The sequence below is a fragment of the Grammomys surdaster genome, unplaced genomic scaffold, assembly GCF_004785775.1.
Source record: "Grammomys surdaster isolate TR1022 unplaced genomic scaffold, NIH_TR_1.0 169, whole genome shotgun sequence".
Lineage (NCBI taxonomy): Eukaryota > Metazoa > Chordata > Mammalia > Rodentia > Muridae > Grammomys > Grammomys surdaster.
In genome coordinates, this window is record NW_021604617.1 from 9,228,991 (window position 1) to 9,243,926 (window position 14,936).

Consider the following 14,936-nt stretch of genomic DNA (forward strand, 5'->3'; position numbering starts at 1 on the left):
TGCAGTCCTCAGGCCTTAGAGCAATGGGGGCAATAAGAAAAAGGCTGTACTCGGGGCAGTGGTGGCACACACCTTTAATCCCAGCACTTGGGAGGCAGAGGCAGGCAGATTTCTGGGTTCGAGGCCAGCCTGGTCTACAGAGTAAGTTCTATACAGAGAAACCCTGTCTCAAAAAAAAAAAAAACAATGTAAGATTTTAATTTGGACTAATGTTTTTACAATAGGGAACACAGACAATTCTCAGTGTTCCAGGAGCAGAATAGCTGATTTTCTAACTAACAGGGTAAAGTGCAGTGAGACTGTGGGACACCCATCAGCTCAGCCAAGGCTCCATAACTGAGCAGTGGCTGCCAGGCTGTCGCCACCCTCCCCTCCCCTAACAGAAGGAAGGTTGCTAAGCTGCACAGAAGAACTTTCTATTTTCTGGCTATATGGAAGGAAGGGAAACAGTATTCCTAATGTAATATAAATTATACGAAATATTGTTTTGTTGAAGTTACTAAAGAATTTTACTAATAGTTGGACATGGTGCATGCTTTTAATCCTAGCACTTGGGAGGCAGAGGTAGGCGGATCTTTGTGAGTTTCAGTCCAGCCTCGTCTACATAGTGAGTTCAAGTACAACTAAGGCCAGATAATAGAGAAACCGTCAAGGTTCTCTAGAGCAGTGATCCTTAACTTATGGGTCATGACCTCTTTGGGGGTGGAAAGACCCTTTCACAGAGGTTGAATATTAGGTATTCTACATGTCACGTATTTACATAACAGCAGCAGAGTTAGCAGTTATGAAGTAGCAATGAAATAATTTTATGGCTGGAGGCCACCGTATCGTGAAGTATATTTAAGGGTTGTAGCATTAAGAAGGTTGAGAACCACTGTCCTAGTGGAACAGAACTTATAGAATGAAAGCATATATTTATGAAATTTGTTAGAATGGCTTACAGGCCGGTCTAGCTTGTCCAACAATTCCTGTTAACCAACAGAAGGTCCAAGAATCTAATAGTTGTTCAGTACATGAAGCTGGATGTCTCAGGTGGCCTTCAGTATATGCTAGAATCCCAAAGAAGCAGGCTCTAGTGCCAGTAAAGGATGGACTTGTCAGTGAAAGCAAGCAGGCAGAGAGAGCAAGGTCCTCCTTCTGTTTTTTTATATAGGCTGTGAGCAGAAGGTGTGGCCCAGGCTAAAAGTAGATCTTCCCATTTCAAAAGATCCTGATTAAAAGTGGGTCTTCCCATTTCAAATAATTAATTAGGAAGAAAAATCTCTCACAGGGATACCCAACCACTTGGGTTTTCGTTAATCCAGATGTGGTCAAATTAACACCCAAGAATAGCCATCACAGATCATGTCTCAAAGGAAAGAGAAAGAATCCTAGTAGTGAAATTGAGGAGTAGTCATATGTAACTATATATCTGTCTATATGGGGGTAAACATCTGTAAACCATCTTGATTATATGTGTGTGTCTGTGTAGGGAGGGAGCCAAGGCCAGTCTCTAGCCTCTGCTCCTTCCACACTCAGTCCCAAATGTTGGCAGTACAGGATTGTACCACTGTTCTCCGCCTATTTTAGCATTTTTCAAATTTACATGAATGCAAAGTGGATCTTAAGTTTCTTCTCTTTTTTTAAACCTATTGTGAGAAAAATCTCAAATAGATGAAAAAAGAAAACAATACCTTGAGGAAAACTGAGAATGGAAGAGCGTAGGGAGGACTATGAGGAAATGACTTCATGTGGAAACTATTAGTGTGTGCGTTCAAGGCAGTGTGTGGTGTGCACATGGACGCACGTGCGTGTTCTTTTACCTTAACAGTATTAAGGATGTACTGCTCTCTGTTCTTCCAGGTCCTGGCAAAGCTTGCTTGTGGACTAAACAAGCCCAACCGCCAAACTCTGGTCTCACATGGGTCAGTGCCACAGCTCTTCAGCCAGATGCCCATTCGTAAAATGTAAGGATTGGGGGAGGATTCAATTCCATCATGTCTCCGTGGATGCTCTCTGCTTAGAGTGGCTTTTGTGCTTTATTCATAAATGTTTGGACTCAGAAAATAGGTACCAGTCAGAGAGGCAACACTGAAAAATTTGAAAACTATAATTTAGGCTTTTTTCTAAGTGATTTTTTTACTTCAGGATTATCTATGGTATATACCTAATCCTGAATTTAAAAAACAAACTACCAGGTATAGTGATGTACACCTTTAATTCTAGCACTCAGGAGGCAGAGGCACCAGGATCTTTGAGTTTAAGACCAACCTGGTCTACATAGCTAGTTCCAGAACAGCCACGCTATGTAGAAAGACCCTCAGAGCAACCAGAAAGAAGTGAAAGGTGGGCATGGTGACATATACCTATAATCCAAGCACTAGAAAGACAGTGGCAGGAGCTATACTTATGAATTCAATACCTGGTCACCCAGGGCTGCATAGGCTGACTATATCCAAATAAAACAAAGGCCTGGGAAGAGCTCACTTGTTGCCCAAATTTCTTCCCATCCCTTCCCCAGTAACAGCCAGATGTGGCTGCCTATGCATTCCCCTGTAACCTCAGGGCTGTGGAGGAAGAAGAGTGCCCTATAACCCATGAACTGTGGGGGATGGAGACAGAGATTCCTTGCACTTTGCTGGTTGACACCTAGCTCCAAGTACAGTGAGAAACATTGTCTCAAGGAAATAATTCCAAGAATGATAGGATACCTTAAATTCTCTAGCTTATGTATGAACATACACACACACACACACATACTCTCACATACACTCCTGAGTTTTAGCTCTATCTTCCTTCTGGCTTTTTATTAAAAGTCTATTAAATATGTAACAAATAAAAATTTTACTTCTTAGCTGGGCAGTGGTGGCACATGCCTTTAATCCCAGGACTCGGGAAACAGGCAGGGGGAGCTCTGTGGGTTTGAAACAGCCTGGTCTACAGAGTGTGTTTCAGGACAGCCAAGGATACACAGAGACCCTATCTTGAAAAACAAAACAAGCTGGGCAGTGGTGGCACACGCCTTTAATCCCAGCACTTGGGAGGCGGATTTCTGAGTTTGAGGCCCGCTTTGTCTACAGAGTGAGTTCTAGGACAGCCAGGGCTACACAGAGAAACCCTTTCTCAAAAAAACAAAAACAAACAAACAAAAAAAGTTTTTCTCCATTGGGCAGTAATAGTAAGTAATAGTACCTGAGAGGTAGAGGCAAGTGGATCTCTGTGAGTTCAAGGCCAGCCTGGTGTACACAGCAAGTTCTAGGACAGCCAGGACTGCATAAAGAAAACAAACAAAATAGTTTTTTTCCTTCTCCTGGGAGGGTGCTGACGCAAGGTCTCATTGCACATCTGTGCTGGCCTCATACTGGTGGTGCCCCTTGTGTCCCAGCCTACTAAATGCTAGGATTATGGGTTGGAGCTACTACATCCAGCTGGAATTTACTTTCTCTATTATCAAGGGGTTTGCTTGCTTGCTTGCTTGCTTGCTTGCTTGCTTGCTTGCTTATTACAATAGAGTCTAACTCTGTTGCCCAAGCTAGCATTCCTGGCTAGCTTGTGCCACCCAGGCTCATCTGAAACTCAGTTTATCCCCGTACTTCAGCTCACTGAATGCTTGGACTCAGTTTATCCCCCTACTTCAGCTCACTGAATGCTTGGGGTTACAGATGTAAGCTAGCATACCTGGCATAACCAAGGTTTTCAGATCTGCCAAACTGCTCTCCAATGAGGCATGAGAACAAAACTGATCCAAGAAAGCTTTATGGGTTGGAGGTGGTAGAGAGCCAGCCAAGGACACAGCAGCATGGAGACGTTGAGCAAAAAGAAGGGAAAGTGTTCAGATATTCTCAGTAAACCAAGGGAGCCAGGCAGGGTCTGTATTGATGAAGACACTGAAATAGAAATGCTGATGGTGGGCTGAGGAGAGAGTCTTCAAACCCAGTGAAGAATACTGGCCATAGGAAAGATTTATTTTGGGTTTGGAAATTTTTTAATTTTTTTATTTGTTTTGGTTTTTTGTTTGTTGGTTTGCTTTTTTTCAAGACAGGGTCTTCTGTAGCTCTGGCTGTTTTGGAATTGACTCTTTAGACCAGGCTAGGCTTAAGCTCACAGATCCACCTGTCTCTGCCTCCTAAATTCTGGGATTAAGTGCCATGCTGGGTTTGGATTTTTTTTTTTTTTGGTTTGGTTTGGTTTTTCTTTTCTTTTTTTTTCTTTTTGGTTTTTCGAGACAGGGTTTCTCTGTGTGGCCCTGGCTGTCCTGGAACTCACTCTGTAGACCAGGCTGGCCTCGAACTCAGAAATCCACCTGCCTCTGCCTCCCAAGTGCTGGGATTAAAGGCGTGCTCCACCACTGCCGGGCTGGGTTTGGAATTTTAATTTCCAAATGGAACAATGTGTTTTACACAACTGAAAATTTTATATACAAGAGCAAGAAAAAGGAAAATTTACATACAGTTGACTTGATAATAAATCAATGATGAATATTTTATTTCCTGTTAATCTTCCCAGGTCCTAGATGGGAAGAATCATCTAGCTTTGTTTTTCTGTATGCGCATGTGCATGTGAGTGCAGGTGCACTTGAGGAGCTGACTGTCATCGGGGTTGCTGGCATCAGACTCTTTCTTTAGTCAGCATGGCTGCTTGCTGAGAACCTCAGCTCTGAGTCAGACAGCTAAGAGTTTATAGTACTAAAGTGTACTCTGATTTTCTCTAAACCTTTTGGAGAGCTGCTTGGAGGAGCAGAATGTCTTTGTTTTGGTTAGCTGAATATTTAAATGTAACCTATAAATTCCTTCTCTCCTTTGTTTAGCCGAAGTCTTGGAGGAAAGCTAGGGGCTTCTGTCATTGAAGTACTTGGGGTAGAATACATGGGTGACCTGACCCAGTTCACTGAATCCCAGCTCCAGAGTCATTTTGGAGAGAAGAATGGGTAAGTGGTTTATATTCTTCTTTAAATTTTTGTTTTGTTTTTAAGACAGTGTCTTCGTGTATAGCCCTGGCTGTCCAGGAACTCACTCTGTAGTCCAGGCTACCCAGGAACTCACTCTGTAGACCAGGCTGGCCTTGAATATATCACCTGCATCTACCTCTCAAGTGCTGGGATTAAAGGTGTATGCCACCACACTTGGCTATAAGTGGTTAATATTACTTTTCAAACATAATCTTTTTTTTGTTTGTTTGTTTTTTGTTTTTTTTTTTTTTTTTTGGTTTTTTGAGACAGGGTTTCTCTGTGTAGCCCTGGCTGTCCTGGAACTCACTCTGTAGACCAGGCTGGCCTCGAACTCAGAAATCCGCCTGCCTCTGCCTCCCAAGTGCTGGGATTAAAGGCGTGCACCACCACTGCCCGGCTCAAACATAATCTTTATGGAGATTCTAAATTCAGTACAGGTAAAATAGCTTTTACTTGAAAGATCCAGATAGCCCAGGCCAGATTCAAACTTGCTATGTAACCAAAGGTAACCTTGAAGTGCTGGTCCTGGATCTCTCTACCTTCCAAATCCTTAGATAACAAACAGTCATCAGTGTACCCAGCCTATGGCTTGTATCCCATGAGGTCATTTCATGGTTTGGGTGGCCTGCGATCTGAGGACTGGGGAGGTAGACGCACAAGTCTGAGCTCCATATGATCCACATAGACCTTGGCTCAAAAAACAAAAACAAAATGGGTTTGGGATAGCATCCATTGGTGGAGCACTTTCCTAACACGCTACAAGGCTCTTGGTTCTATCAAACCCCCAGTACTGCAAAAATGCTCAAAAGTAAATAATTAGCGCACTGTGGCCTGTCCCTCGAACGTTGTTTTCCATGCTTGGGTGGGTGATGAGAGTCGTCCTGTGAAAGCTGAATGTATACTATTCCCGTGTGCAGTTCTGCAGTACTGGAAATGGACTCCAGGGCCCTGTACACGCGGAGGAGCACCGTGCTGTAAAGCTAGGTTACCAGCCTTTCCTTCCCTTCTTAGTCTAGTCTTACTAAGTCGTCCAGGCAGACTGTGAATGAACAGGAGATTCTTCTGCCTCAGTTGTGCCAAGTCCCAGGAATTTGAGAGCTGCACGATAAGGCTCATCCCATTTTAGTGTGTGTGTATATGTGTGTGTTATTTTGCTGATGTCACATTCAAATTTTTTTGTTTCAGTCCTAATAAGTACAAAAAGATGAATTGTGGCTTTTTTTGTTAGTGGTTTGCCAAAAATGAATGGTGGTTTAGCTTTAGAAAGTAGGATTAGTTCTCCCCTTACCAGTGTCTTCCATTAGAACTATTTAAGAATGGCAAGGGCGCTGTCAGAGCTTAGGTATGCTTAATTTTACATACAATTTTTTAATTAATTGAGACATAGTCTCAAGTAACTCAGGCCTTGAACTCCTGACTCTTTTGCTTCCACCTCAGAAGTGCTAGGACACACCAAGCTCTTAATTTCATTTTCTTTTTTGTTTGCAGTTTGGGGGATTGAATCTAGAGCCTTGCACATGCTAGACAGATGCTCTACCATTGAGCTGCATTTCCCAGCCTTGATCATTTTTTGTATGAAGAGAATAAAAGGCTAATGTAGGCATTTTTGTTTTAACAAGAATAATTAAGTAGTCAGGCGTGGTGATGTGTGCCTTTAATCTCAACACTCAGGAGGCAGCAGCAGGAAGATCTCTGTGAGTTCCATAACAGCCTGGTCTACAGCTTGATTTCCAGGATAGACAGAGCTATACAAAGAAACTCTGTCTCAACAAAACAAAACAAAAAAATAATTAAGTTGGACATGGTAGCTTGTGTTTATAATCTCAACCCTTGAGAGGCTGGGGCAGGAAAGTCATGAGCTGGAAGCCAGCCTGGGCTGCATAGTATATGCTGTTTATAAATAGGTAAGAAACCAGGCATGGTGGCTCTCGCTTTATAAGCCCAGTAGGATCACAATTAAGGCCAGTTGAATGAATGGTGAGACCCTCTCTTTCAGAAGTAGACAAAAACAAGAAGAATAATTCTTAATGTCTTTTGCTGGTTTTTAGGTCTTGGCTGTATGCCATGTGCCGAGGTATTGAACACGATCCAGTTAAACCCAGACAGTTACCTAAAACTATTGGCTGTAGCAAAAACTTCCCAGGGAAAACAGCTCTGGCTACTCAGGAACAGGTAAGCAGGCCTTCTCCACAGAACACTTCTGCTTATAAAGGGGACAGTGGGTTTTCATAGCCCTTCTAAGTATACTGGGTTAGATGGTTACCTTTATTTTAGGATATCAAAAGAAATAGAAATTGATTTTTTTATATACACTGGAGCTGTCTTCAGACACAGAGGAAGAGGGCATCAGATCTCATTACAGATGGTTGTGAGCCACCATGTGGTTGCTGGGAATTGAACTCAGGACCTCTGGAAGAACAGTAAGTGCTCTTAACCACTGAGCCATCTCTCCAGCCCTAGAAATCGATTTTTTTTTTTATGTTGAAATAACTAGGTTAGTTATTTTTCCTCCTTCAATCTAAAAAGACGTAAAATAGGAGTGGCTGAAATGGACAATGACATTGCGTGGTTTTTTTGTAAGTAGGAGCTTCAAAACCCTCAAATATTGTGTCTCACCCACTTCTGGGATCTTCCTTAGATTTGAAACGTGGTAGAATTTACCAGATGGCACCATCAGGAAAAGTGGGGTGAAGGGCTTGGAGCCTGAGTGTGGTAGAGCACACCTGTAATCTGGGCAGACAGGAAGCAGAGTCAGTTACACTAAGAGCTAGAGGCCAGCTTGGGTTGCAGTATCCTGACCAAATAAATGGTGTTTCACAAGAGTGTGGATGTGTGTGTGCAGACACCAGAGGAAGATGTCAGATGACCTGCTTATTAACCTGCCTTATTCTCTTGAGATGATGATCTCGTGTTGAACCTGAAACTGTTGGCAGCCAGCAAAAATCCCAGGGGTCCTCCTCCTGTCTCTGTCCTGACTAGCCATGGGTCATGCTCCATTGTGGGTATTTGTATTGCCGTGCTGGGACTGAAACGCTCCTCTTTGTTTGTGACTGCAAGCACTCTTACCACTGACTTATTTCCTTTTCCCAATAATTAAAAACATTTTTTTTCTTGTTGAGGATTTTTTTTTGCTGTGTAGCCCAGCCTTGAACTCATGATTCTTCTGCCTCAGCCTCTAGAGTCTGGGACTACAAGTATGTACACTATGCCTGACTGAAACTCTTCAGCTAGAAGAACACAGCACTGAGAGCTCCATGACCAAGTTATAGCGATCTGTCAGTTGACCAAGCCACTGGCTGGTTCATAATAAGTCTACATAAATGAAAAATGTATTTAAAAAAAAAGAAAAGAAAAACTGAAAGGTTTTGACTTTTTTTTCTTATAGGTACAGTGGTGGCTTTTGCAGTTAGCCCTGGAACTTGAGGAGAGGCTAACCAAAGACCGAAATGATGTAAGATTTTTTTTTCTCTCTCTGTCATTAATCTTTGAGATTTAAATGGTACCTGCCCCTGTGGAGAAGAAACACAGAGAAAATAGAATCATCTTAGGGAAGTTTATAAAAGTTTATTTGGCCAGATGCTTTTAATCCCACCCAGCACTAGGGAGGCAGAGGCAGGTAGATGCCAGCCTAGTCTATATGGTATGTTGTAGGAATCCAGAACTACATAGAGAGACTGTTTCAAAAAGAAAGAAAGAACAGTTTGTTAAAACAGGAGCCCAGGCTTAGCCTTGAACTTGCCAGTCCTACCTTGAGGTTTCCAGATTCTAGGATTATAGGCCTGACTTACCAAGCTTGGCTGAAGATTCTTTTATCTTCTCTTAACACAGGCCCATAAAAAAGAGTGTGCTGGGGCTGGGGAGTCAGCTTAGTCGGTAGAGTGCTTGCTTGGCTTGCTTAAAGTGAGTGTGGTTCCTAGCACCTAATAAATGCCAGAGGTAAGATCGTCCTTCACAAAAAAAAAAAAAAAAAAAGCCCGCACTGCAGTCCCTGGAAGCCGAGCTTTGTGAGAACGTGAGAGCCCCCGGCAAGCTTGCTCCTCTCCGAACCGTTCGCCTTCACTGTTCTGTATGTCCTTGTCTAAATCTCCTACAACCCGAAGTGGATTAGTGGACTTCATCAGAGTAAACCTCCACTGAGCTGTAAGCCATTGCATGTAAACCCAGTGGAAGGTTGGTCATTTCTAAATTATTCCCTATGACGGATGTGCTGGGTGCACGGGTGGAGGCCGGAGGACCCCTTTGTTGGGTCTGCTCTGTCCTACCTTACAGACTCCAGCGATGGAGCGTGGGTGCTCAGGTTTGCACTGCCAAGCACTTTGCCTTCTGGGCCATCTTGCGGCCCCCATAGTAGAAAGTTTTGAGTTTTATTTATTCCATGTTGTCTTTGTGTGTGTGACATGTGTGAGGGTGACATGTAAAGAGGGCACTGGATCCCCTAGCACTGGAGTTAGGGATTGGAACCAAACTCAGCTCCTCTGCAAGAGCAGCTAGCCTTCTTAACTGCTGATACATCTTGCCAGACCCCATAGTGGAAGCTTTAAAGACAAAGTATTAATCAGACATTAGACATCTGATTGTTTCTTCTCTAAGTAATTTTGTTTTGTTTTGAGATAAGGTCTCCCTATCTAGCTTTGGCTGGCCTACAACTCACAGTGATCCACCTGCCTCTACCTCCCAAGTGCTAGGCATCTTGAACTCTTCTGTCTCTACCTCTCAACCACTAGGATGGGTAGTATGGTCTACCCCTTGTCCTAGACTATACATATATAATACACTGATATGAAGTACATCCATCTAAAGTATACAGTTCAGTGGTTTTAGTGTGTTCCAGAGTTATATAACTACTGTAAGGACCCAGGAAGAGGACCCCAACTCAAGTCCCAATTAGCGCACACCCAAGGAGACACAAGAGACTTACTTGATGCAATGGCAAAAGGCAGTTTACTAACAAGGGCCCTTGGATCGAAACTCATCCCACGCAGGGGAGAGAATTTCGATGAAGACCCCAGGAAGTTTAGAACTTTTATAGGGGGAGGCACAAGGGGGAAGGGAAAAGTGGGAAATTCAGGCGCGGTTACATATGATTGGATATTTCAAACATCAGCACTTTGCGTAAGCAATCATTTTGACAGGTTGGATGGCCCACTATTTTTGACCATGAAGCCTCAGACCTTCTAGGATAAACACCAGGTGGCCCATTACTCACTTGGGCATGTTTAGACTGGTCAAGATATGTCTTTGGTTGTTTCTACATTTCTGGTCACCTCGTCCCTAGAGGGGCTTGATATTTTTATTATGGCTACTCTCAGTAAGCTCAGCAAGCTGTCCTGCGGTCTTTGCCAAGTTGTTTGTGGTCTCTGCTAAGCTGTTTTAATTTTTACCCTTACACTACAATCAAGTTTATTTTTGTTTGATTAGGGGTTTTTTTGTTTTTGTTTTTTTTTGTTTTTTGGTTTTTGTTTTTTTTTCCGAGAAAGGATTTTGTATGTAGCCTTGGCTATGCTAGAACTCACCCTGTAGACCAGGCTTGCTGGCCTGGTCTACCTGCCTCTGCCTCTCTGCCTCTCTCTGCCTCTGCCTCTCTGCCTCTGCCTCTGTGCCTCTGTGCCTCTGTACCTCTGCCTCCGCCTCCTGTATGCTGGGTCTAATGGTGTGCACCACCATTACCCAGTTGTTGATTTGTTTGGTTTTGGTTTTTGTTTTTTTTTTTTTTTTTTTTTTTTTGGTTTTTTAAAACAGAGTTTCTCTGTATAGCCCTGGCTGTCCTGGAACTCACTCTGTAGACCAGGCTGGCCTCGAACTCAGAAATCCACCTGCCTCTGCCTCCCAAGTGCTGGGATTAAAGGCGGGTTTGTTTGTTTTTTAACTTAATTTTTGAGACAGGCATTCCTGGTTGGCCTGGATAAGAGTTATTATATAGACCAAGCTAGCCTTGAACTGACAGACATCTGTCTGCATCTGCTTCTCTCGTGATGGGACTACAGATATGTGCCACCACACGCAGTTTTACAGTTAGCCTTAGAATATGTTCATTTACTCCCCAAAGAAATTCTGTACCCATTAGCAGTCATCCTCCATTTTCCCACTCGTCCTCTGTAGTCCCAGCATTTATTTAATATGATGGCGCACACTTTTCTTCCCATAGTATATGAGCTGCTGAAGCAGAAGGACTTAACTGCCTCAAAAAAAAAAAAAGTCCCTGGATGTTTCCTGTAACTGAAGTCATGCAGTGTGTGGCCTTTTCACTGAGCTTACTCATATCATAGCACGCCAGTTATTACTTCTTTTTGTGGCCAGATAAGAGTTATTATTAGTAAATGAATATTTGGGTTATTTCTACTCTGGGCCATTATCAGTAATAATAACATTCCATGTTTTCATCCTAGAAGCACAATTACTGGGTCACATGGTAATTATGCTTAACATTTTGAAAAGTTTGGCAGACTGCTTTCTGTAGTAGCTTATCATTTTATAATCCTGCTTTCAGTTTGAGAGATACAGATACAGATTGTTAAGTTAAATATTATTAATAGATCCCAGCATGGGTTATACCCACCTCAGTGGTTTATGTTCCTGAACGAAAGACACACACACAGCCTTTATAGTTTAATATGCCTTAATCAGCACACTAGCTGGGTGACTGACTACCTAGCCTCCAATGTTTCTAGAATCTACTTCCTGTTGATAATTCTGAGTTACTACTTACTAAATTTTTTTTTGGGGGGGGGGGTTCGAGACAGGGTTTTTCTTTATAGTCCGGACTGTCCTGGAACTCACTCTGTAGACCAGGCTGGCCTTGAACTCAGAAATCTGCCTGCCTCTGCCTCCCAAGTGCTGGGATTAAAGGCCTAAATTCTATGTTCCATCTTGGCCGCTCCAGATCCTGTCGGGCAGCCCTCTGGGCCATGCTCTCCTGACTCCTTCACATGGCGACTATGCTGCTCTGTCCTGCACTCTTCTCAGGCATGGCGTCTCTCCATGCCTCCACACTCTCTAAGCATGGTGGATCTTTTTTCCTCCTCCTCCTCCTCCTCCTCCTGGTCCCAAGCCCAGGAACCCTAAAACCGCCTCTGTCTGTCCTCCCCAGCTATTGGCTGTTGGTATCTTTATGCACCAATCAGAAGAAACTGGGGGTAGGTGCCCAGAAACTCCTTGCAGACCTTCTTGTAGAGTTTTTTTTTTGGGGGGGAAACATGATTAGCATTCGTAATACAAGCAGCTACACAGACATCTGAGTGCAGGTGTCTGCAGAGGTGAAAAGAGCTGAGTTACAGGGAGTTGGAAGCCACTTGAGGTGGGTGCAGAGAACTGAACTTTGTCCTTGGCAAGGTTTATATGCACTCTTCCACTGAGGCGGCTCTTAAGCTGATCATGAGTTTTGTTTGCCCCTTTGTTTCTCTTTTTTCTTTTTTCTTTTTTTTTTTTTTTTTTTTTTGGTTTTTTGAGACAGGGTTTCTCTTTATAGCCCGGGCTGTCCTGGAACTCACTCTGTAGACCAGGCTGGCCTCTTGTTTCCCTTTTTAATGAAGCACAAACATTCCCCTGTTTGGGGCATGCTGAACTTCTCTTGTTCCAGTTTTATTCTCTATTGTAGTTAAGTTTAACACTTGTTTTTTTTTGTTTTGTTTTGTTTTTGATAACTAGACATATCACCATGCGGTTTATTGGTTCCGTAGGGAACTGTTACTTTTTGCCCTTATACTCTAGTTCTATGGGCAGCCGGGACCGAAGGATCACTGAGGCTGCTAGCTGGGTAAGGAAAAGGGGCAAGCTGCAGTCGAGTGAGAGAGACCTGCCACAGGGGACACTGCTGACAGTGCTAGAGCAGGGTGCTCATGTCCTCTTCTGCATGCCACATGAGTACATACATGTGCACATACACTCGTACACACACACACACACCACATCCAAGACAAAACTACACACACACACACCTTTAAAAAAAAGATAATGAGGTTCTAAACTTTAGCTTTCTCTTGCATCTCTCAGCGTAGCAGACACCCAGTTGTAATAACAGAGCGTTCTCAACTAAAACTCCTTTGTAACTTGTATTTTCTCAAGATGCAAACCTTGGGGCTGGAAAGATGATTTACAGAACTGGCTCTAAAGAATTGAGTTTTTCTTTTCTTTTTTTTTTTTTTTTTTTTTAAAGATTTATTTATTTTATGTGTATGAGTACACTGCAGCTGTCTTCAGACACACCAGAAGAGGGCATCAGATCTCATTACAGATGGTTGTGAGTCACCATGTGGTAGCTGGGAATTGAACTCAGGACCTCTGGAACATCAGTCAGTGCTCTTAACCACTGAGCCATCTCACCAGCCCCATGGAGTTTTTCTAAATCCTCAGTGATTAAGAGCACTGGCTGCTTTTCTAGAGGACCCAGATTCAATTCCCAGCACCCACATAGCAGCTCACTCCTATCTATAACTCCAGTTCCAGGGCTTCTGACACCCTCACAGACATACATGCAAGACACTAATGAACAAAAAATACAATTACAAAATGAATTAAGATGCAGACCTCTACAGATGAATCCTGTAACCACCCCCACACCCAGTTGTGCTCCTAATTCTTACCAGCTAGCATCTTTTGACTTTGAAAAGGAGTCTGTCTTAGGGTTTCCATTGCTGTGAACAGACACTATGACCAAGGCAGCTCTTATAAATGAAAACATTTAATCAGGGCTGGCTTCAGGTTCAGAGGTTCAATCCACTATCATCAAAGCAGGAAGCATGGCTGTATCCAGGCAGACATGGCGCTGGAGATGGAGCTAAGAGGTCTTCATCTTGATCCGAAGGGAACCAGGGGAAGACTGGCTCTTCTAAGCAGCTAGGAGGAGGGTCTCAATGCCCATCTCCACAATGACAAGCTTCCTCCAAGGCCACACCTCCTACTAGTGCCCTTCCCTGGGCCAAGCATATACAGACCAGCACAGAGCCTCACATGGACGTTTCACTGGATACACTCTGCTGAGTGATCTTTATTTCTGTTTACTGAGTGTAGCATTCAAATGCTTCTACTTGGCTAGAGGCAGTGCTTGCTGTCTCTAGTGGTATTCTACATTGTTGTCTACAGATGGCTGTGACAACGTACCACCACAAAAGTCTGCTGTTTTAAGAGCTGTTAATTTTTTTTTTTTTTTTTTTTTTTTTTGTTGCTTTTTCAAGACAGGGTTTCTCTGTGTAGCCCTGGCTGTCCTGGAACTCACTCTGTAGACCAGGCTGGCCTCGAACTCAGAAATCCGCCTGCCTCTGCCTCCCAAGTGCTGGGATTAAAGGCGTGCGCCACCACTTCCCGGCTCTGTGCCTGGCTTTTATGTTCACACTTCAGGCAAGAACTTTACAAACTAAGCTACATCCCCAGTCCCTAATATTCTGTGATAATTCATCACCCAAATTCTATCCTCTTTTTTTTTTCAATGCTGGGGATCAAATCCACGATCTCATATATCCTTCTTATAACTAGAAATAGCACAAACTTTATTTTGTGACATCTTGTAGTCAGTTTTTTTTTTTTTTTTCATGACAAGGTCTCTCAGTGCAGCCTTGGCTTTGTAGACCAGGCTAGTTTTGAAGTTTTGAACTCACAGAGATCCACATTGCCTCTCTGTCTTCTGAGTGTTGAAATTAAAGGTGTGTGTCACCACTGCCTGGCCTGTAGTTAGATTTTTATTCAGGAATTTGTACTATAGTCTAGGCTCTATCCCTTATAATACTGGACCCATTGTCTTATGCTTGTATGTATTTAGTATACAATTGTATCTTATATGAATAGGTATTAGAGTAAACAGCTTCCTTTTTTGTTTAGTTTTGTTGTTTTTTTTTTAAGATAGGATCTTACTATGCAGCCCTGATTTACCTGGAACTTGGTATGTAGACCAGGATGACTTTAAACTCACAGAGATCCATCTCCTTCCACCTCCCCAGTGCTGGGATTAAAGGAGTCCAACCCCATGCCAGCTTTTAAATTGAGTTTCCAAATCATTCTATTACCCTGAACATGCTCT

General features: G+C 43.1%; 1 protein-coding gene across 4 annotated transcripts in view; it reads left to right on the forward strand.

Moving 5' to 3' along the window:
* Positions 1–14,936, forward strand: part of Polh (DNA polymerase eta) — a 35,660-nt gene that overhangs the window by 15,488 nt on the left and 5,236 nt on the right. For all 4 annotated transcript variants that reach the window (XM_028766723.1, XM_028766721.1, XM_028766724.1 and 1 more), the window contains exons 6-9: positions 1,843–1,946; positions 4,787–4,906; positions 6,976–7,099; positions 8,313–8,378. In XM_028766723.1, coding sequence (XP_028622556.1) covers positions 1,843–1,946; positions 4,787–4,906; positions 6,976–7,099; positions 8,313–8,378 — 414 coding nt within the window. The remainder of the gene's footprint in view (positions 1–1,842; positions 1,947–4,786; positions 4,907–6,975; positions 7,100–8,312; positions 8,379–14,936) is intronic.